At 47.1% G+C, this 23,035-nt stretch overlaps 2 protein-coding genes across 7 annotated transcripts; both read right to left on the minus strand.

The window, feature by feature from the left end:
* Nucleotides 1-440: 440 nt before the first annotated feature.
* Nucleotides 441-8,785, minus strand: ACRBP (acrosin binding protein; the record flags this gene model as incomplete). Its single annotated transcript, XM_079775876.1, has 10 exons — nt 441-653; nt 1,242-1,325; nt 2,497-2,664; nt 2,792-2,971; nt 5,444-5,576; nt 6,047-6,545; nt 7,140-7,257; nt 7,955-8,049; nt 8,220-8,435; nt 8,743-8,785. 10 exons carry the CDS (start codon nt 8,783-8,785, stop codon nt 531-533), a joined length of 1,659 nt encoding a protein of 552 aa, XP_079632002.1. The 3' UTR covers nt 441-530.
* A 5,983-nt stretch (nt 8,786-14,768) lies between these two features.
* Nucleotides 14,769-22,051, minus strand: ING4 (inhibitor of growth family member 4). Of its 6 annotated transcripts, none has more exons than XM_079775770.1 (8): nt 21,969-22,051; nt 18,694-18,765; nt 16,852-17,018; nt 16,570-16,675; nt 16,288-16,393; nt 15,805-15,997; nt 15,536-15,597; nt 14,769-15,418 (listed from the first exon to the last, which is right to left on the minus strand). In XM_079775770.1, exons 1-8 carry the CDS (start codon nt 22,003-22,005, stop codon nt 15,379-15,381), a joined length of 783 nt encoding a protein of 260 aa, XP_079631896.1. In that variant the 5' UTR covers nt 22,006-22,051; the 3' UTR covers nt 14,769-15,378. The 6 variants fall into 6 exon arrangements, with proteins under 6 accessions (XP_079631896.1, XP_079631895.1, XP_079631898.1 ...); XM_079775769.1 differs by having other exon boundaries at nt 16,288-16,396; XM_079775772.1 differs by having other exon boundaries at nt 15,850-15,997; nt 16,561-16,675.
* Nucleotides 22,052-23,035: the final 984 nt, after the last annotated feature.

Consider the following 23,035-nt stretch of genomic DNA (forward strand, 5'->3'; position numbering starts at 1 on the left):
GTGTGTGTGTATATATTTCAGAGAGGAAGGAAGAGGGAGTGATAGGAACATCGTTCAAGATGAAGACACACATGCCCTCCTGGCCCTAGGATCCCTGAGCCCCAGCTGTGGTCTTCTTTAATCCAACTCCCTGATGTTTAGGGCCTCTTCTCCCAGCAGATGGCTGCTTCCCTAAGCATCATTCCCATGAGATTATCTCTCCTATAGATGGATCCATAAGCCCCTGGGCAAGGGGGGGGGGCGGTGAGTTGATCCCCATGGGGCACTGTGGCAGTGCTGAGGATAGGATCATAACCAAAATAGGCCACATACGTTGAAAATAAACACTTTATGCAAAGACATCCTTTAAGGCAGGTGGAGTTCCCATCACTTTCAGGGACCCCTGCCCTGACCCAAGGAAAAACGTGAGTAGGGACCAGGTAAGAGACACAAAAGGGGCAGCCTGGACGCAAACTGATGACAAACGGAGTAAGAAAGCAATGGAGAGTGTGGACAGTCTGGGCTGGGGTGGAGACAGGAAGAATCCCAGCTCATCCGGCTTGGCCTAGAGTCAAGGTGCTAAACTCCTGGCTCCATCGAAGCACAAGGTCCTCGCTTTTGGCTGGGGTCAAGATATTGTAACTCTCGTTCTTCAGACATCTCATGCGGGACACCTACACGGGGATCGGGTACACACACAGAGTTATAGAACAAGGAGCCAGCGGTGTGGAGGTGGGCAGGTGTCAGAAGTCCCACGAGAACCAGAGGCAGGCAGGCAGGCATGGGCACAGGGCAGTAGAGGGAAGGAGGAAACTCAGATGTGGGTTTTTCCAGCTGCCAGACACACCAAGGGGCCCCTCCCCCTTTCAGAAATCAGGAGGCTGAGGCTGGGGGAGGAAGTGACTTATCCCAGACTTCTTGATGAGTAAGAGCAGAAAGCAAAACTGCAACCTCAACTTCTAATTCCCAACCCAGCTGAGGTTCTTCCTGTGGTGCCCTCAGGGCCCTCACCTCTCCTCCGCAGCATTCCTGCCAGACACCTCTGGCTGGGGCACCTTGCTTACTCCAAGGCTGGGGGAGTGGAGGAGAGCAAGTGCTCCGGTGGAGGCCTCTGCCCTGAGAGGCAAGTAGGAAACTGCTCTCCACACCCCAGCTGGGTGGAGCAGGGGTTAGGGTGTGGCCCAGAAAGGACACCCAACCAAGGTGACTGATTTAGAGGGGCTGATGGAAGGGGGGGGGGGGGGGCATGGTGACGAGCTCACCTTCTGATCCCGGTTTCTCATCAGACACTGCTGGCTTTTGAAGGCACAGTAGTTTGGGTACTGCACATAGTCTGTGTCACAAATCTAAGCCAGGAGCCAGGGATGGGGAGGCGGGGAGATATCAGAAGCTTTTTGAGACACCAGCCCTCCAGAGAGTGCCCGCGGCGAAAGAACCAAGGGCAGGGGTGTGACCTTTCAGAACCAGACCTTCCACACTGGGGTGGGGGGGGGTGTCCCTCTCAGAGGAACAGGCCTTTGTCCCCTCTGCCTTTCCCATCCCACCCGCAGTCATAGTTCAGTTAGTGGGAAGAAGCCAGGAGCCGGAGCGTGGGAAATGGCTTCCCTGTTGTTCAGTTGCTGGTAAAATGGCTGAGGAATGGGGAATGAGGAAGGGGGGCACTAAGGGTGCAGGACATTGGAAGGGGGCCAATTAATGAGCCAGCCTCAGGGAGCCTTCTAGTGATGGGCAAGTGAGGGAGAGGGTAGAACAATCTAATGTGTGACCTCGGCTGAATCACTTCCCTCTGTGGACCTCGCCTCCCCATCTGCAAACCCAGGGATGCTGCAGAGACCTCTGAGACCTCTTCCAGATGTAGGGGCCCAGGGAGAAGGTCTGGGCAGGGGCCCCTCAGCTCAGTGACCAGCCCTTTCTTAAGCTGCCCCTACTTTTCATTGTCTTGATTTCCCCTGTTAAACCACAGAAAGGAGGGGCCTGGCTCTCAGGTACAACAGGTAGTTCCACAGAGGAGGTAACTTTGGGGAGGGAGGGGGGCGTCAGTAATGCCATTGGGCAGGAAAAGCACCGGAAGTTAGGGAAGGAGACTGTCAGACCGAGGCAGGGAAGCACTGGATCAGGGGAGGGGCGGCCCTTCACCCATCACCTAGCCATTTGTTGTAGGGATGAGTATAACTTTGGCCCCGAGTGGGAAGTAACCTGACCAAAGCCCCTTGGCAGGTAACTGGCAGAGCTGGGACCAGAAGCTCTGTCTTCTGCCTCCCGGTCCTGTGCTTGCTCTCCCACCACTCCCAAATCCTACCTTCTCTGCCAAACACAGTCCTGCTCGGGTGTGTGTGTGTGTGTGTGTGTGTGTGTGTGTGTGTGTTCTCTTGAAGAGAGGCAGCCAGCTTAGTGAGGACTGGTTCTCAGAAGCCAGGGGCCCAAGTCCCCTCCCACATCCTAGGGCTGCCTGGAGCAAACAACCAGAAGGAATTGGGGTGAGGGAGGTGGGGTTGAGCTGTGGGGAAAGGCTCTGACCTTGGTGGGGAAATCCCCATCCTGGAAGCTAAGGAACTCAGCCTGGAGCCAGCCAGCTACTCGAGTATCTTCACAGCCCTTCGTGGCTAGCAGGGCACACCAGAAATCCAGGCGAAGCCCGCCATAAAAATCCATCCCGTAATAGCGGCCCGATTTTACAGTCCCCACCTGTGGCAGAGGGGACAGGGGAGAGGTGTGAACCCCTGCTCCCCCTGCAGGTCTCCCTTCCGGATAGATGGATAGATGTCCAGAGCCGGAGGCCTCCCCCACCGAGGCTGCCCAGTTAGCTAGGTACCTGGATGCCGATGGACATGCTCTGGGATGAGAGGAAGGGGCTCATGAAGGGTGTTTTGTGGGAACCGTCACACTGCTGCCGCTGCAGGTTGGCCTCCGAGTGGCATTGCTCCAGCTTCAGGGAGCAGAAGGCACAGAGGGGACAGATATCGAGGTGGTGCCGCCCAAGGCTGTCACAGACCTAAGGCAAGGACGTAGTGAAGAGGCTAAGGCTGAGACTGTTCCACACCTCCGCCCTCCAGAGCAGCTCCCACAATGTCTTTGCATCCGGGCTCTTCCAAAAGCTTTTCTCCCTGTCCCCCTCCCCAAGGGTTCCTCAAGGACCTCGCCTCAGCACTCTATTTCTTCACCCTCTTCCTGGATGATTTCTCTACTCCCAGGTAATCTTCATCCCTCTGCAAGTGACACCCAGATCTCTATCATCAGTTCTGATCTCTTTCCCAAGCTCCAAATCCTCAATTGCCAGGTGCCTGACAGCTGTCCACCATCGGGTGACCTACAACCACCTCTCACTTAGACTATCTGAATAGAACTCCTAACTTTCCCCTTTCTCTGTCTTTCCTAATGATAGTGCTAATAGTTACAAAGGGTCGACACAGGGCTAAGCACCTAGTAAACGCTATCATCTCATTTAGTTCTCACAAGAGCCCTGCACGAGCATAGGTACTCATAATATCTCCATTTGACTGACAAGGAAACAAGCTCAGTGAGACTAACTTGTTCAAAACCATATGCCGTATAAACAGTGGAGTTGGGACAGAGATCCAGTCCTCCTAACTTCAAAACCTATGCTCGACTTAGGTTTAAACCTCCAAGTTCCTGGAAGACATTCTTTAGAGTGGAGCTACCCATCTCCTAGCTCGATTCTTTGCCCTGACTGAGCTCCCTCGGTCTTCTCAGGAAATCCGCAGTCAATCCCATCCTCCTCCTTCTCCACCCATGGGTCCAGCACGCCGTGGTGCAAAAAATCTCCTTGTTTACTCTGCACAACAGCTCATGAGGGAGGCATAGTCATGTCGCTCACCAAAAAATGGTTACTAAATTCCTTTTTCCTACCAAATTAAATACAAATGCTTCAGACTGCCACCTGGGATTTTTCATGTTATGACCCTTACTATTTCTTTGACTCTATCCCCTCTACTGCTTTCCTCCAGGCAAAATGGGCTCCTTACTGTTCCCTTAATCAGGCCCTAAAATCCAGTGGGCTCTCCATGACTCCTGAACCGCCTACACTTAAAAACCTCTCTCCAACACCTGCCATACCCTTTTGTAATGCTGCTGAGTCCTCCGTGGGCTCCAGGTTCTTTAAGGGCAGGAGCAATGTGCTCATTCTTTGTGCGTCATGAAATCTCTTTCTTGCCTCACAGATTTTGCACATGCTATTCCCTCTAGCAGGAAGCTTCTACCAAATCCTTTCTTTCGCCCAGTTAACTTCCTTTCTCTAAACATCAGTTCCTCTAAGAAGCATTTTTCTTTTTTTTTTTTTTTAAATATATTTTATTTTATTGATTCTTTACAGAGAGGAAGAGAGAGGGACAGAAAGCTAGAAACATCGATGATAGAGAAACATCGATCAGCTGCCTCCTGCACAACCCCCACCGGGGATGTGCCCGCAACCAATGCACACGCCCTTGACCGGAATCGAACCCGGGACCCCCCAGCCCGCAGGCCGACGCTCTATCCACTGAGCCAAACCGGTTTCGGCTAAGAAGCATTTTTCTGATCTTCCCAAACACAGACAGTTATCCACCTCCGCTCTCTCTACACTTTGTATTTATCCATCACAGCGTTTCTCCTGTCACACTGTTCTGCCTGTTTCCTCATCTGCCTCTCCCACTAGGACTTCAAGAGCCCCACGATGATTAGATCTATCGTGCTCATCGCTAACATCTCAAATACCTGTTCAGAATTGGTGACCAATCAATATTTGTTGAACAAATGGATGAATAGATGGCATACCAACTCCCAACAGATGTTTGCTAACTTGTATTATTTAAAAACCTAAAGGGTATTTTCCTGGGAATAGGACTTGCTGGGTGGTGAGAACACATCGAGACTGGAATTTCTCTACAGATCCCTGGAATGGCTTCTATGCCCATTTGGAAAGGAGAGCTGCATTTAAGGTAAAGCCAAGGTTTGAAGATGGTTAACTGGATGAGGAGATGACTAAAGCCTAACAACTCAAAGAGCTGAAGAATGAATTCTGGCCCTAGCCGGTTTGGCTCAGTGGACAGAGCGTTAGCCTGTGGACTGAAGGGTCCTGGGTTTGATTCTGGTCAAAGGCACATGCCTGGGTTGTGGGCTCGGTCCCCAGTAGGGGGCCTGCAGGAGGCAGCTGATTGATGATTCTCTCATCATTGATGTTTCTCTCTCTCTTTCCCTCCCTTTTCCTCTCTGAAATAAATAAAAAAACATTTAAAAAAAATGAATGAAGTCTGAATTGGAATGGATTCCTGACTAGTCGAGCTTTCCTCCTTTAAGGTGGGCTGGAGATGTCCTTCCAAAGAAGGGATTCCCACTGGAAGAGGACCTCTGCAGTGATGCCTCATGCTGTCTGTATCCCTGCCCATCCCCCCACTCCCAAGGCCTAATAGAGCCAGGCCCAGAGGATGCCCAGTGAGCACGTATTCATTAAACAGCATGCTGGGCCTACCGTCTTCCCGAAACCAAGGATCTCATCCTCCAAGTGCCGCCAGGCCCTGGCTGTGGGGGTCATGATGCAGGTGTTCTCCACAATGGAATAGCACATCACCAGTAAGGCCTCCACGTGGGGCAGCTGCAAGAGGCTGCAAGGAGACAGACCTGGTTGGTGGGGAAGAAAGCTACATCCATTCCCTTTCCTTCCCCTCAGACTCTGTTCTTGGTCACACACGTTCAGCATGCTGGATGGGGCCTTAGAGGCCTCTGGACCAACTGCCTCCTTTTAAAAATGAGGAACTGAGGTTCAGAAAGGGGAAGTAACTTCCTCAAAATTGCAATGTTTATCAAGGCCATAAACAAGACCGGAACTCAAGCCTGGCAACTCCAGGTACAAGCCTCACTCCACTAGGAATGAGCCACGTAGGAAACGGGCATCTAAGGCAGGACTTAAACCAATGATGGCCGCAGAACAGGTGAGGCAGGCGGTTACTGGGTGCGCCTGAAGCCCAAGCAGGTCTGAGTGGGTCTCGAGGTCAAAGTTGGAAAGTGGGCTTCTCATTCACAAAGATGGCAGCAGGAAAGGTAGGGCCAGTAGAGGAGTCAGAATTTCCTGTACCTGCCAGAGTTTTGGCTTCTCCAAGCAGAGTCTTCCTCAAACACACCACTCATTTCGTCCATTTCCTGGGCAGATTGAATGAGCTCCTCCATCATCATAGGCGTAGACTTCACTTCCCGCACCCGGGCAGTGAAGGGCAGAGGGTTGGAAGATAAACCAGCCTGGTGCTTGGGCTCTGAGTCTGTCTGCAGCCCATACAGGGCATGCAGTCTCTCCCCTGTCCCCAGTCCTTGCGCCTGCTTCCCCTCCCCCTCCTCTCCCTCCTCCTTCTCATTCTGCTCCTCCTCCTCCTCCTCCTCTTCCTCTTCTTCCTCCTCTTCCTGTTCCTCCTGCTCCTGCTCTTCCTCCTGCTTCTGTTTTTGTCCTTGCTCCTGCCCTTGCTCCTGCTTGTGGTCTGACACTTGCTCTGGGCCTCCCAGGGACATGGAGGCTTGCAGCAGCTCCTCCACGTTGTTCTTGAGCAATTCGGGCCAGGGCTGGAAGGCCTGCCGTTCTGTGGCTGCAGCAGAGTTTGGGAGGGACAGTCAGCTTTCTGGCCTCTGAGTGTTTTTGTTCAGAGGGACACACACACAAACACCAAGACAGAAGAAAGCAGCCGCAATCCAAATTACTCACACCGTCAAGTATAGGTGACACAGAAAATAATACAAATATCAAAATAATATTACCCTGGTGATGGTGGAGTTGGTGGTTTGTCACCTTTCCACCTCCCTACCAGTGCCCCTCTTAACCGCCACCTCAAATTCTACCTGTTGTTCCTCTCACTTAGGAAATAGCACATATTCTGAATAGTTGGCAACTAATCCTCTCTAGACTGAAGATGTTAGCTTACAAAAGTCCCAGGAATGTTTTGGGGAGCTAGGAAAAATGGAGTCGGGGCAGACTTGGAAGTAATGCCAGAATATATTCTGAGACAGGACAGCTCTAACTTGTATTCCTAAAAAGCAGTTTCTCCGTTATGTAAAGAGCTGCCTGTGTCCATCTCCCACCCTTGCTCAACATTCTTCCCGTATCCCCACCACGGAGGCCTTACATCCTAGGCTCTGGGATTTATAGGAGTTGCTGGTAGTCTCCTAGGTTGGGAGGGTCTCACCTGTGTTGAGGGATGACATGGGGGAGGTCATTGTGGTGGGCTGTGCTTCAGTAGAAGAGTCTATCTCCTTGCCAGTGTTAGGTGAGAGAATTGAGACTGGCTGGGAGCATCGGACCCTCTGCAAGAAGAGAAGGGAGTGGGGATGCCTTTGCCAAAGGAATGCCTTACCCCAGTGGTGGACAAACTCATTAGTCAACAGAGCCAAATATCAACAGTACAACGATTGAAAATTCTTTTGAGAGCCAATTTTTTTAAACTTAAACTTCTTCTAACGCCATTTCTTCAAAATAGACTCGCCCAGGCCGTGGTATTTTGTGGGAGAGACACACTCAAGGGGCCAAAGACCTGCATGTGGCTCCGCGAGCCGCAGTTTGCCGACCACGGCCTTACCCCAACTTACTCCTCAGTCCCTCTTCCAGGATGCCTCCTCTCTCACAGTTCCTGGGCAGGGATGAAGGCACATGGTCCCTGGTGGAACCCTCTAGACCTGAGAAAGGGTTCCCCTGCAAGATAAAACTCCATGTCTTGGCCACAACCCTGCCTTTGGTCTTTAATGTCTGATTTGAGTGAATCACTGACTGTTAGAAGAAATGGAAGGGCTTATCTTTTTGCCTCTTCCCTCCTTTTCTTGCAGTAACAGGAGTGTTCTGACCACCTGAATGCCCAAAGGGAGTCTGCATTCATACATAATCTGGGTAAGTGATTGGCAAAGTGGCAGGGAAGAAAGCCCTAAGGATGGCCCTCCTCAGCTTCTTACTGCCACTGCCTCTCCCTTTGTCCTGCGACACCAGACCCACCTTTGTCCTGGGACTCACCTTGGCATAGTAGACGTGGTTGGAGCAACGGTACTGAGTAAACTGGCAGAAGGACTCAAACCAGGAGGCGTAAGGGAGGTCGGAGCACACAGCACCTGGGAAGGGGCAGGGGTGCAGAAGGTGAACACACAGGGGCACCTCCCTCCTGAGGGCGGTGGGCGCCTTGGGTCTGGAGAGTGGAGAATATGTGCGCAGGGTCAGAGGCCAGCCCTACCCTTCCCAGTCTCCAAGGAGCACAGATCTGCCCCGGGAGGCGGGCCCTCACCGTCGGGCACCAAGCCGTGGTTCTCGTATTGGTCCAGCTGGACAAGGGTGGGGTTCCGGCAGCCGTGGGTTGCTCTCAGCCGGCAGGTGGTCTCTGCCTTCCAGGTGGGGGTCAGCAGTGCGAAGAAGTGTTCGTATTCGGCGGGAGAGAGAGGGCTCCCGGGAGTGGAGGTGGGAACTGAATCCTCGCTTGGGGCAGCTGGAGGCAAGAGCAGCACTGCGGGGCGGGGAACAGACGGATGGGTGGACGGACCGAACTCCAGAACCCGCTCCTGGCCCGGGATGGACCCACGCCGGCCAGCGGAGCCCCGTGTGAATTAGGATCGGGGGTGTCTGGTCGGTGGGGATGCCAGGGGGACAGAGGCCAAGGTGAGCCCTGGGGAGATGGGGAGGAGATCAGGTCCGAAGCGAGGGGGCGCGTCCGCCGTGAGAAACGTTTCCGAATCAGTAAAGGAAGGGTCCTGGGGGGCGGGGGGCGGAGGACCTGGCCGGGAGGGAGAGACTGGGAGGTGGGAACCCCTCACCCTTCAGGAGTGAGAGAAGGAAGCCAGCACCGAGCTTCCTCATGGCCCCAGACAATCCGCCCGCGTTCCCTGGACCAAAGCGGCCTCTAACGGGCCAAGCCGGGGAGAGCCGGCGGGTGCGGCCCGCAGACCTGGAGAAGAGGGGCGGCTCTGACGTCACAAATGCCCGGGGGCGGGCCTCCGAAACTGACGTAGGAGTCCTCACACGTCCAATTCCAGTTCGAGAGGATAATGATTAAGGTACCACTGACGCTGTAAGCTTTTTTTTTTTTTTTTTTTAGCACAAAACCAAATATTTATTAGGCATCTACTAATTATAGGTGCGAGGCATTTTCCTTTAGGTGCCTGAGCTATATCCGTGAGTAAAAAAATCCCTGTCCACAGGAATGAATATAAAATGTCTCCAGAAGGTTACTAAGGGAGAATATTCTCCTGTATGTTGCTGTAGGTTTCATGTTCGCTGTTATTGCAGTATGCACTTCCAACATATTATTGCCATTGTTTGTTTACATGTCTGGGTTTCCTTCCTGGACTGTGGGCTTTGGATGGCAGGGATGGCATAGCTTATTCTTCTGACACATGGCCGGCATTCGGTAAATGCCAGGAAAATGAACAAATGAAACTGGACTGCCCAACAGGCTGTTGACGTCTAATGTCTGAGAGATTGTGCTTATCTTGGTCTTAGAAGAAAATTGGTGTTTTTTTCCCAAATATCTTTAAAACATTTTTTAAATGAATTTATTAGGATGACAGCTACACTAAGATAAAGATGCAAATTGACTGTACCTTCACAACACCCACCAGCCAATCAGGAGTGAGTAAGCAAATTAACCCAACAAAGATGGCGGGCCCTAACTGGTTTGGCTCAGTGGATAGAGTATCGGCCTGCGGACTCAAAGGTCCCAGGTTTGATTCTGGTCAAGGGCATGTACCTTGGTTGTGGGCACACCCCCAGTAGGAGGTGTGCAGGAGGCAGCTGATTGATGTTTCTCTCTCATCGATGTTTCTAACTCGCTATCCCTCTCCCTTCCTCTCTGTAAAAAATCAAAATATATTTTTTAAAAAATAAAAAGATGGTGGGTTAATTTGCATACACAGGCGTCAAGTGGCCAGGGGCAGGATGCTTGTGTTGTCACCATGGCAACAATGCAGGTGTTCTGCACCGCCCCAGTCGCTCCAGGCCTCTGGGCAGCATGGGAAGGTGTAAAGGTGTCTCCGGGGCCAGAGCGAAGGCAGAAAGGCAGCTCTGGCTGGAGCAAAGGCGGTGCCGGCAGCCAGGGGAAGGAATCTTCGTGTATCGGGCCTCTAGTTGTTTAACAAAATTAAATAGGTTCCAAGTATATAGTTCTATGATACATCTCCTGTATATTGTATTGTGTGTTCACTACCCCAAGTTAAGTCTCTTTTCGTCACCATTTACCCACCCTTTACTCTCTACCTTCTGCACCCCTTTTCCCTCTTGTAATTACCATACTGTTGTCTGCCTTTTTCCCTTAATCCCCTCACCTGCCTTTTTCATCCAGCCCCCAACCCCCTTCCCTCTGACAGCTGTCAGTCTGAACTCTGTATCTATACGTCTGTTTCAATTTTTTGTTTATTTTGTTCATTAGATTCTACATATAAGTGAGATCATATGGCATTTGTCTTTCTCTAACTGGCTGATTTCACTTAGCATAATACTCTCCAGGTCCATCCGTGCTGTCGCAAAAGGTGAGATTTCCTTCTTTTTTCTTTTGTTAATCTTTACAGAGGATATTTTTTCCATTGCTTTTCAGAGAGAGTGAAAGGAGGGAGGAAGGGACGGGGAGGAAGGAAGGAAAATATTGATGTGAGACACATCAATTGGTTGCCTCACGAATGGGCCCAGACCAGGGGAGTGGGGAGTGAACTAGCAACCCAGGTACATGTCCTTGACCAGGAACTGAACCCGAGACCCTTCCGTGCGTGGACCGATGCTCTAACCACTTAACACCACCAGCCAGGGCAAGATTCCCTTGTTTTTTTACGGCCAAATAGTATTACATTGTGTAAATGTGCCACAGCTACTTTATCTACTCATCCACGGATGGGCACTTGGGCTGCTTCCAAATCTTAGCTATTGTAAATAATGCTACAGTGAACACAGAGGTGCATATGTATTTTCGAATTAGTGTTTCAGGTTCCTTCAGATATATTCTCAGAAGTGGAATCACTGGGTCATAAGACAGTTCCATTTTATTTTTCGAGGAAACTCCCTACTGTATCCACAGTGGCAGCATGAATTGGCATTCCCACCAACAATGAACAAGGGTTCTCTTTTCTCCACATCCTTGCCAACACTTGTTGTTTGTTGATTTATTGATGACAGCCATTTGACAGGTGTGAGGTGCTATCTCCAGTTTTTCATTTGCATTTCTTGATTATTAGTGACATTGAGCATCTTTTCATATGTCTATTGGCCATCTGTATGTCCCCTTATTGATGAATATGTTCTCCATTCAGTGGGTTGTCTTTTTATTTTGTTGATGGCTTCCTTTGCTGTGCAAAACCTTTTTTATTTTTTTTTAAATATATTTTATTGATTTTCTACAGAGAGGAAGGGAGAGGGATAGAGAGTTAGAAACATCGATGAGAGAGAAACATTGATCAGCTGCCTCCTGCACACCCCCCACTGGGGATGTGCCTGCAACCAAGGTACATGCCCTTGACCGGAATCGAACCCGGGACCCTTTAGTCCACAGGCCGACGCTCTATCCACTGAGCCAAACCGGTTAGGGCTGCAAAACCTTTTTAGTTTGATGTGGTCCCATTTGCTTTTTTCTTTTGTTTCCTTTGCCCAAGGAGATATATCACAAACAATATTGCTACATTAAATGTTCAAAATTTTACTGCATCCCCCCTACTTGGGACTGAACCCACAACCTGGGCATGTGCCCTGAGCTGGAATTGAACCAGTGACCACCTGGTGCATGGGACCATGCTCAACAAACTGAGCCACACTGGCCGGGCTTAACTGTTATTTTATTTTTTTAAAGTAACATGCTGTTTTGATTACTATGGCTTTGTAGTATACTTTGATATCTGGTAGTGTGATTTCTCTAACTTTGTTCTTTCTCCAGATTGCTGTTGCTATTCAGGTTCTTTTGTGGTTTCATATTAATTTTAGTTCTGCGATATACACCATTGGTATCTTAATAGAAATTGTGTTGACTCTGTAGATTGCTTTGGGTAGCCTAGATGTTTTAGTGATGTTCTTTCTATTCATGAACATGGTACATGCTTCCATATTTATTTTTATCTTCTTCAATTTCTTTCTTCAATGTCTTATAATTTTCCAAGTATAGGTCTTTTACATCCTTGGTTAAGTTTATTCCTAGTGTTTGGGTATTGTTTTTTTTTAAATGTAATTACAAATGGGCTCGTTTTCTTAGTTTTTCTTTCTGTTCATTTTTGGTGTATAAAAATGCAACCAATTTCTGGATAGTTATTTTGTATTCTGCTACTTTACTGAATTCATTTCAGTTCTAGTAGTGTTTTGGTGGAATCTTTATGGTTCTCTATATACAGTATCATGTCATCTGTAAATAATGTTTTATTTCTACCTTGCCAATTTGGATGCCTTTTTTCCCTTCTTTTATGATTTTCTGTGTGCGTGTTTTCCCCTTTTAATCTTTATTGTTGAAAGTATCACATAGGTCCTCCTCCCACCCCACGCCCCCCTTAACCTCTTCCAGCCCACTCCTGTCCTTCTTCTTGTCTGATCACTGTAGCTAGGACTTCCAATATTAAATTGAATGAGATTGGTGAAAGCCAATATCCCTGTCTTGCTCCTGATCTTAGTTTTTGCCCATTGAGTATGATGTTGGCTCTGGGTTTGTCATATAGGGCCTTTATTATATTGAGGTATGTTTCCTCTATTTCCACTTTGTCAAGAGTTCATATCATAAATGGGTGCAGCCAATATGGAAAACAGTATGGAGTTTCCCCAAAAAATTAAATATGAAGCTGCCTTTTGACCCAATGATCCCACTTCTAGGAATATATCCTAAGAGACCTGAAACACCAATCAGAAAGAATGTATGCACCTCTATGTTCATAGCAGTGCAATTTACAATAGCTAAGATCTGGAAACAGCCCAAGTGCCCATCAGTAGATGAGTGGATAAAAAAGCTGTGGTACATTTACACCATGGAATGCCAAGCAGCAGTAAAAAAGAAGGAGCACTTACTCTTTGAGACAGCATGGAGGGACCTGGAGAGTATTATGCTAAGCAAAATAAGCCAGTCAGAGACAGACAAGTATCACATGATCTCACTTACATGTGGAATCTAATGAACAAAATAAATTGATGAACAAAATAGATCCAGAGACAGAAGCAGGGAACAGACTGGAATCTCAGAGGGAAGGTGGGTGGGAAGAGATCAACCAAAGAACTTGTATGCACATATCCATAACCCATGGACACAGACAAAGGGTGGTGAAGGCCTGGGGAAGGGGTGGAGGCAGGTTAGAAGGCGTTAATTGGGGGGGGGGGGGACATACATACTTTCAGCAATGATTTAAAAATAAATGTTCTGGATTTTATCAAATGCATTTTCTGCATCTATTAATATAATTATTAATTATCATGTAATTATTACCCTTCATTTTGTTTAGGTGGTGTATCATGCTTATTGACTTACAGATACTATATGAGCCTTGCATCCCTGGAATAATCCCACTTGACCATGGTGTATGATCTTTTTTAATGTATTGCTGGATCTGGTTTGCTAATATTTTGTTGAGAATTTTAGCATCTATGTTAATCAGGGATATTGGCCTGTAATTTTTTCTTCGTAGTGTCTTTATCTGGTTTTGGAATTAGGATAATGTTGGCCTCATAAAATGAGCTTGGGAGTCTTCCATCCTCTTGAATTTTTTGAATTAGTTTGAGAATTATAGGACTTAGTTCTCCTTTGAATTTTGATAAAATTCACCTGTGAAGCCACCCAGTCCAGGACTTTTATTTGTTGGGAGTTTTTTATTACCTTTGATGAGGCAGGCCCTGTGTTGTCTTTTTAAAAATGTATTTTTATTGACTTCAGAGAAGGGAGAGGGAGAGACAGAAACATCAATAATGAGACAGAACCATTAATTGGCTGCCTCCTACACATGCCCCACAGGGGACCCAGCTCATAACTTGGGCATGTGCCCTGACCAGGAATTGAACTGTGACCTCCTAGTTCATAGGTCGATGCTCAACTCAACCACTGAACCATGCCAGCCAGGCTATCCTATGTAGTTCTTTAAGTGCATCACCTTATTTCTTTTTCAAGGTAATCCCCTACTGGATACTATTATTATCTCTATTTTTCAGATGCGGAAACCTGCTTTAAGGAACAAATTGCCCAGCTGAAGCCGGTTTGGCTCAGTGGATAGAGCGTTGACCTGCGGACTGAAGGGTCCCAGGTTCGATTCCGGTCAGGGGCATGTACCTTGGTTGCGGGCACATCCCCGGAGGGGGGTGTGCAGGAGGCAGCTGATCGATGTTTCTCTCATCGATGTTTCTCTCTGTCGCTCTCCCTTCCTCTCTGTAAAAAATCAATAAAATATATTAAAAAAAAAAAAAAAAGAAACAAATTGCCCAATTAGGTAGCCAGGTCTAAATATGAGTATAGGCAGGGTTCTGGGGTGGCAGACATGGAATGTACAAAACAAAGTCAGGGCCTACCTGGATAGGAACCAGAGAGGAATTCTCCAGGTAAGATATGAGCCGAAAGGAGAAACGAAGAGTAAGGGTCAGGCGTGGGGGAGCTCAGTATAGGGAAGTGGTTTCCCAGTGGAAAACCCTGGTCTGAGACACCCCCCACCCAGCCAGTCAGCTTTGTCCTTTCCAAGTTGAGAAGTTGTGGATTCTGGTGCCCTTCTGGTTCCCTGTTTTGTCTTGATTTTTGGCATGTCATCCTCCCACCTCTTATCCAACCCAGAAATGCAAAAGTAAAAAAATAAATAAATAAAAAATGCTTAGCACATATACTAAAATGGTATCTTTATAAAAAACACAGCAGGCCAATGGGTATAGCTTTTATTCACCTACCCAAGTTCCTTTACATGTGGCTTCTTTGCATTCCACCTTGCCCCCTCTCCCATTCACAAGGCCAGGACAAAGCCTCTTGGCACAGAGGAAGGGGTGGCCCTTCAACTAGGGCTACAGCCCAGATAAGCTGGGGGAGCCCCCACCATGGAAAAAGGAAGATAACAATGAAAGTTTATTATACCATAGCCCCTCACAGGGTGGAGGGAATCAGGAGGGTTGGGGGAGTGCCCCCATGCTATTGCCCCAGTCCTTAAATACAAAGCCAGGGGAGTAAAGAGGACCATCCCTTGGAAATACAGCACCTACCTCAGCATGGAGGCAAAGGACAGTGGGCAAGACCACTTCCTTCTGAAGGGGGAGGGCTGGATGAGAGCATATACCCTTAGTGGCTACGGAATTCCTCTCTACCAGGATTTGAGTGCAGCCTCAGCACCAGTAGTGGGGACAGGGGAGGAGAAAGGATGACAACACTGCGCCATTCACTTCTCCCTGAACCCTCTGGCCCAGCACAGGCATTCCTCTCCCCACTAGCCCAGGTCAGGGGATGTGGAAGAAACTACGTCAGAATTCAAAGCCCTTATCTATTTCTTCTTCCGTTCTTGGGAACAGCGTGGGCAAAACCTAAAGAAATAAATAGAACATAATAGAGAAGGGGAGGGAGAAAGTGAGTGAAAGGGAGAATGCCCTCTTGCCATTCAGCGTAGGGGCAGTCCAGCTCCTACCACAACTCTCACTCACCATTTCCCCCGAGGCTTGGTTGTCAGCCCCACACAGGCAAAGTGGAACCACTCGATGGAACACTAGAAAAGATGGAAGCAGCAGAAGTCAAGGCAGGGTGGGACAGAGGGAAAAAAGAAGCCCCCCCCCCCTTCATAAATTCCTTACGAGTATTCCCCTATCCCATTCCTTTGAAGAATTCTTAGAGGTCCCAAGGCCCAAAACTCCAACCACCTTCTTCCTATCCTGATGCCCCACTATTGAACCATTTCTTCCCCTCTTGTTTCTACCTCAGGTCCCCAGAACCCGCCATCCTGAGGCAAAATTGTTCTCACATCAGGATTGTCACAGCCAATCATCTCTCCATAGGAGACCTGGTGACAAAGGCAATAGGTGGGTTCGTTGGGATCCACAGGCATATCCAGCACATCAGAGGGGTGGACACTGCCAAAGGTCACTGAGGGCATCCCATACTCAGGACTTCTGTATACCAAGAGGAAAAGCAAGTGTCATCTGCAGGAAGGGAAGCTACTACTTGAGACTCAGAGGTGGCTGAAGGAGATCCTGGTGGGGAAAGTGATTTTGGTGCTTCTCTCTGTCCAGCAGATAACAAAATGGTAAGGAGAAGAAAGGAGGGGTCTAGGACCCTGAGGAATAGATGGGAGGTCTACGGGAGCCATGAAGAGGACAGAGAAAGTGGCAAGGGGCAGTGCAGGGTGGGAGTAGGGCCATGGGAGAGAAGAGGATGTCATCTGGCTCCCAGATACACTCACGTGCGTACAAGTTTTAACTTCTTCTGGGCAGCCTTGGGGGCTTCTTCATCTGAGTTTTTCCCTTTAGAACGAGCACGGGCAGCTTTCTTCTCCTTTTGAGTTCGGCCTTCTAGGGGAGAGAAGAAAGGCAAAAGGCAGGGAGACAGAAAGACAGGTTAAGTCCTCCTTCTTCCTCCTCTTTCCAACCTGGTACCCCTCCCTCCTAGCTGAAGAGCTGGCTTCTTCTCCCTCTGAATCCTCGACCCGCTTCTGAGAGCCCACCCCCCTCCTCACTCTTTTTGCCTTTGCTGGAAGAGCTGTCATAGTCACTTGACTCAATCTGCTTCTCCTTCAAATCAGCCTCAAAACGAGCCAGGTCTGTGTCCAGTCGCCGAATGTGTTTGTCCACCTGGGTGGAAAGGAAGAAGATAGAGGTACAAGGCTGGTGCCAGTGAAAGAAAACAGGCTAAGGCAGATTTTATTAATCTCCCAGACCCAACACAGATCCCAACACAGATGAAGGAGGGGTCTAGGACCCTGAGGAATAGATGGGAGGTATGTGGGGAGCCATGAACAGGGCCATACCATCTCATAGGTCTGCATGGCAAGCTGCACCTTGTCGTCACCAAATTCCTTGCACTTGCCATAGGCTTCCTGGATCTGTTTGAGAAGGGCCAATTTTTCTTCGGAGCTCAGGTTGCGGGCGCTACTCATATACTCAGTGGCCAACTTGTCAATTTCAGCCTTCAGGTCTACAACAGAGAGAGGCCTGGTCACAATGGCCCCTGAGTAGCTAGGTGATACACACTTCTTCCTCTTCTTCCTTGGACCTTTTCCATTGACCATAACCTTTGAACTAAAATGTACTGAGTGTTCACAGACACTGTGCCATGTACTCAAGTAATACAAATCGACAATATTTGTTTTAAAGGTGCCTTCAGGTACTGCAAATTTTGTTATCAGAGTTGGAACTTAAATTATTGAAACATAATGAGGATCCTTTGCATACTGCACTAATACAAATTATGTTTTTGTTGTTGTCTGAAGATGTTTCTTTGCAGAGCTTGTTGCTGCTTCTTGAATTTTTGTCTTAAAAGCCAAAATTTTAAGGTTTTTCGTCACAAAAATATGCCACGACAGCGCTAAGTGCTGCAAACAAGGTTGGGTTATCTGCTGCTGCTGGCTTCCAGGTCTGTGCATTTATAGCTCATCATTTAAAATGAGACATAACAATTCTTCTACTTACTGTCCACCCTTTTTTGCTCATCATTTGCAACTTGCTTATAGTTCTCATCACTTTTTTTCTGTTTGTTATCTTACATACATTGATCCAAACATTTTCATATTGGAAGGCTGGTGATGTCCAAGACACAGACTACAGGTATCTACTGCCTAATATTTGGTAGGATTCATACAAAAAATGCCGACAAAAAAGAGACAGAAGCATGACTGTAACCGTGCAGCAACAGAGAACAGGAAGGACTGCGCACATACTATGCTTATGCCCCACTTCTTCGAGGCGCTTGGAAGAAGCTGAAAAAGCATGTAGTTTGATAACCTCCAAGTGGCCTTTCTGTGCCAGAGGAAGAGCAGGCTGGTTCTCAGAATTCAGCAGGCAGTTCTTAAGGGCGTGTATCCAGATTTCAGATGATGTTCACCTTTTCGTGAGTAAACTTACTCAGAATAACTTAAGTTACAGTTTTAGGTATTATCAGCTTTTACATTCTTGAGCATGGTTTCACAAGAATGGAAGATAAGACCTATATATCCTTCAGCAGGTGTGGGGGATAGCTCCAACAGACACCCTTGACTTTGAAGAGACCAACCTGACCACTGCAGTGTAGCCTCAGGCTCCCAGTGAATGCCTCAATGCAGCCAAACTTGTTCAACTTCCAAGGAAGGCCACAGATGGTATCTAGTGCTTCTGTAAGGTTGAAGACTACAGTGTAGAGATCCTGACGTTAATTGCTGCTTTTTCTTCTTTTTTCCTTTCTCTCTCTTTAAGAACTTCTGACACAGCAAAGCTCCCGTCTACCAACGTGAGTTGCAGTCCAAAGCCACGCTGCATTTTGTGACAGTAACGTTAACAATGGAGTAGAAAGAGTCTCGCCTTCCTATAAATATATTAAACATGGAGAACAGACATGATTCTAGAGTGGGCTGTTAGTTTGTTGAATTCTTCTTGAGGAAGATATAAAGAACATAGCATCTCTGAATTCTTGAGGCATTGTTGCAATATTCCATTTGTTATGGAAAGGCTGATATAGAAATGCAGATCATCATTACTCTCATTTTAAGAAATGCAAGAGAGTAAAAAAGAGAGAAGCCAGAGTTCTTCAGACCAGACCAGATGACAGGGTAACACAACAGAAAAAGAAATAACCACATACACTCAATATTCACATGGACTCCTTACTCTGTACGTACCCTCTGTCCTTTGGTCCAGGTCTCTCATGAGCTGAAAGTTTCTCTGGAGTTCAAAGGGCAGGTTTTCAATACCTAGGAAGAAGAGGGGTAACTGAGACTCACTGGACTTCATAGGCCTTGTAGCTGTTTTTAAAGTACACAACAGTACTCAAATTTCCCTCCTTTGAACCATTGGCTCTGGGACAGAATGCATCACTCCTTCCTCAGAAGAGGCTATGTCTGCCTCTCTCTACAACTAACCTCTCCATCTCTGCACAGCTTTCCAACCCTTTCCCCCTTCAGTGACTTACTCTACAAATTAGTATTTCCCTTTCACTTATTTTCAATTTCTGCCTTCAAGCTCCTTGCTCTCAACGTACAAATATCCTCCTGGTATCCTCCACTACTCATCACATACTCACTTCCAATCTGTTCTCCTTATAGTAGCCAGACTGTTCCTTTAAAAAATGCAAATCTGATCAAGTCACTTACCCTACAGTAACTTCCTATAGCACGATTCCTAGTCCTGTTCTGCACTTTCTGGCCCTTGCTTACCTCACACCAGCCTTAATTCATGTCAGTCCTCCTCTGTACTCTCTGCTCTGATTATACTGGCCTTCTCTGACTGCCTGGAACTTGCCAGCAATCTTCTTGCCACTTGGCTTCCTACATGCTGCCCTCTGTGCCTGGAATGTACCACCTGGTCTTTTTCATTCCACCTCCACCCTATCTCTCGGCCTGCTAAATTCCTGTTTATTCTTCAAAATTCAGCTCAACCCGACTCTCCCATACTCAAATAAGTGCCTGAATTTTGCTGTCAAGTTATTCTATTTCTATTCTTTGCACTTACCCAACTATCATTAAATAATTGTATAATTAGTTACAGTATTTTTTGATATCTGTCTCCCCAGCCTTCCGGAAGGGCTGGACATGCCTGTCTTCTCCTTTTTCTCTAGTGTTGAGAACTATGGTTTGCATATGAGGGTCCTCAATAAATACTTGTAGAAATGCATGAATTCTTAAGTCTCGCCTATAAAAGAAAAATCTCTTTGCATGACTATACTTCAAATTTTAAAATGCCTCCACTGCTTTAACCTATAACCTCAGATCTGCTACCACCAGTTTACTGAGATTACTTTAAGTCACCAATGACTTATGAAAGCAAATGATGTTATCAGTCCTATCCTAAAATATGTGTCTGCAGCAGTTGGTGCCATCTTCTCTCCTTTGAGTAACTTACTTCCTCTTAGGATTCTGAATCTCTTATCATATACTTACTGGTAATTCCCACACTGGTGTTTCCAAAGCCTGTCCCTTACATGTTAATGTTTTCTTGAGATTACTCTCAAACCTTCTCATTTTCTCACTTGTTTTTTTCTGAATGATCTCGAGCTCATTCATTCTCGTGGATACAATGACCATTCCTATACTTAAGTCTAAATTGAATTAAACATATTGCTGTTACTCCTGAATTTCATACCTTGTTGATGACATACTACCTATCTCACTTTCCAAACAGCGAATTAAGAAGTCACCTTAGATCCTTCCTTCTCTCTTAACCATTTACTCATTCAGTCAGTCCTGTCATATTTAACTCCTAAATATTTCTGTCATCTCTGAGCTGGACTGTTATCACTAATTGATCTCCCTATTACAAAGACTATCATGCTCCAATTGACCATATATCAGTTGTTTTCCTTTATAAAAATCACTCCATTTAAAAAAATCTGTTGGTTCCTCACTAAAGTGCAAATTTCTTAGCTTGACTTTGAAAGACCTTGGTAGCCCCGCCTCTTTCTCCAGTCTCACTTTCCATTCTTTCACCTTAGAGCAGTGGTTCTCAACCTTTCTAATGCCGCGACCCTTTAATACAGTTCCTCATGCTGTGGTGACCCGCGATGGTCTTAGGTGACCCTGCTAACGGTTCTCAACTTGTGGGTCACGGGACCATCGGAAAACACAGATATTTTACATTACGATTCATAACAGTAGCAAAATTACAGTTTTGAAGTAGCAACGAAAATAATTTTATGGTTGGGGGTCACCACAATATGAGGAACTGTATTAAAGGGCCGCGGCATTAGGAAGGTTGAGAACCACTGCCTTAGAGTCTTATATATCAAACACTCTTGACCTCACTTTTTCCTAACCTTGCCACAAACCCATCACTTTTGCTGATGCTTTTCCCAACCTGCAATTCCCGTTCTCTTTCCACACGGCAAAATACTCAACCTTCAAGACTCTACTAGTACATCACTAGCTTCTCTTTCTCCACTGTTACCAAGTGTCCTTTTAATGTATTTTTAGTATTTCACTTGCCACACTGTTTTATATTTATTAGCAGAATCTGTTTCCTACTAGACCAGTGGTTGGCAAACTGCAGCTCTTTGGGCCCTTGAGTGTGGTTCTTCCACAAAATACCACGTACCCTAATTAAGTTAATAACAATATACCTACCTATATAGTTTAAGTTTAAAAAATTTGGCTCTCAAAAGAAATTTCAATCGTACTGTTGATATTTGGCTCTGTTGACTAATGATTTTGCCGAACACAGTACTAGACTATGAGCACTTGAGGGTAAGGGGTGTCTTATTCATTTTTTTTATATCCCCAGTACCTGCCACTATGTCTGAACCATAGCAGACCCTCAATAAATGAATCAATGAATGAATGGTTGAATGACTCCCAACACTAAGACAAATGTAAGCGCATAGGGTGACAGGCTTTGTGAAGGGGTGGGTTACATAAACGGTATAAATATAACACTAGATTTCCATTTGATGGGAATTGGATCTTCACTCCAAGAAGAGAAGCTTCCAGTTCATCATCTGACAGTGGTCACTCATAACCCCCCATCCCCACGAGAAGCCACTCCTGAGAAAGAACTAAGCGGAGGGGCCTCGAGATCTTTGTCGCTGCTCCAAATGGCAGTGAGTGATATGCTAAAACGACCAGATTTATATTCTGCAAAAAGGAAGAAAGATTCGGAATGATTTTGAGGAAAACATATACCCAGAGGTTGGAGACCCTGAAGATGGGGCCAGCAAATATTTTCTCTTCAAGCCACAAGCCTCAGCCCCACCGCGCAGCCCCTCCCTCATCTTACACCAAAAGCCAGGGTTCGACCCTGCTGCCCCGCCCCCTCTTTCTTCACACCCTTCAATATTTCTCTCCCGGAAGCCCTTCACAACTGTGACCTCCTAACCACCGGGACCTCGGGGCCTTAGATCTCCTCAGCCCCGACCCCCGCCCCACCACTCTGTGACCCCTGACCCCCTCCTCCAGGCTGCTCTTACTGTCCAGATAATGTTCCAAATACATCCCCGCAGCCATCTTGAAGCAAAACAAAGCAACTTCCGATCCACCCCGGAAGTGACTGAAACGCGACAGACGCCGAAGCTATTATTCTTGGGTTTGGGCCCTTCCGCCCTTAAGAGAAGAACTTCCGCCCTTAGTAAGTTACCCGCCGGCACACACCCGCCCGGGGTCCACACTCGTCCTTGTGCGTAAGTGTCCAGGACCGCCCGCAGAGGCGCCTTGAAGCGGCTTGAGCCCGCTTCCGCCCTTACTGAGCCCCTATACGCGACCGACCGTGGCAGTCATGACGTCACTGGAGATCGCCATTTTGCATCCTCTATCGGAACTTTTTTCTCCCTCCAAGACGGGTACGTGCGGTCATGAGGTAAAACAAACAAAAACCACCCACAAAAACCTGTCTCTCGGATTATTTTTCACAAATATCCCTTTTCAGCACCTGGGGGGTCATTCATCCCTTTTGCAAAATAGAAATCTGGTGACTAGAGCTGATCCCAGCGGAGTCAGAACTTTCTCTAAGGTTGCTAGTTTCCTAAGGAAGTTGGGGAGGCAAATCGAGTGTTATGACATTAAAACTTCGGCATGTGTGTTCACTCAGACGAATACCAACTCACCAGGGTTGTTGTTTTTTAACATGGAAAAAGTAGATTGCGTATCAACTTTGCTTATACATACAAGTAAATCTATAATCCTCACAATAAATCTATAATTATCGACACTTTTTGTCAGGATTCTTGTCTATTTTACATTCAAATACATTCTCACATAAAATGACCTTCCTCTCTTGTTTTTGTCTCCCTTTTTATTCGAGTTTGTATATGATGTAAACTAGCACCAGGATTCTGAAAAGATTGGAACATGGAGCTGTCACAACTGGGCCAATTAGACGCCAGCTATCACCCTACTCAACTACAGTACAATGAAAACGATGCTTTTCATCAGCATGGAAAGCAATCAAGTGCATGACGGGCTGCCACCACACTAGTGACACAGAACTCAAAATCCATAACCTAATGGTGATGTTAGTAAGCAATGTTTTGGAGATCAT

Source organism: Cnephaeus nilssonii (assembly GCF_951640355.1).
Source record: "Cnephaeus nilssonii genome assembly, chromosome: 6".
NCBI lineage: Eukaryota > Metazoa > Chordata > Mammalia > Chiroptera > Vespertilionidae > Cnephaeus > Cnephaeus nilssonii.

What these genes read in the sequence shown, in the direction of transcription:
- ING4 (XM_079775767.1), bottom strand. Translation starts at nt 22,005, where the DNA reads ATGGCTGCGGGGATGTATTTGGAACATTATCTGGACA. An exon ending in AAGTTAAAACTTGTACGCAC is followed by an intron (nt 15,998 to 16,287) that starts GTGAGTGTATCT and finishes CTTGGTATACAG; the next exon opens with AAGTCCTGAGTATGGGATGC. An exon ending in ACCAAGCCTCGGGGGAAATG is followed by an intron (nt 15,419 to 15,535) that starts GTGAGTGAGAGT and finishes TTATTTCTTTAG; the next exon opens with GTTTTGCCCACGCTGTTCCC.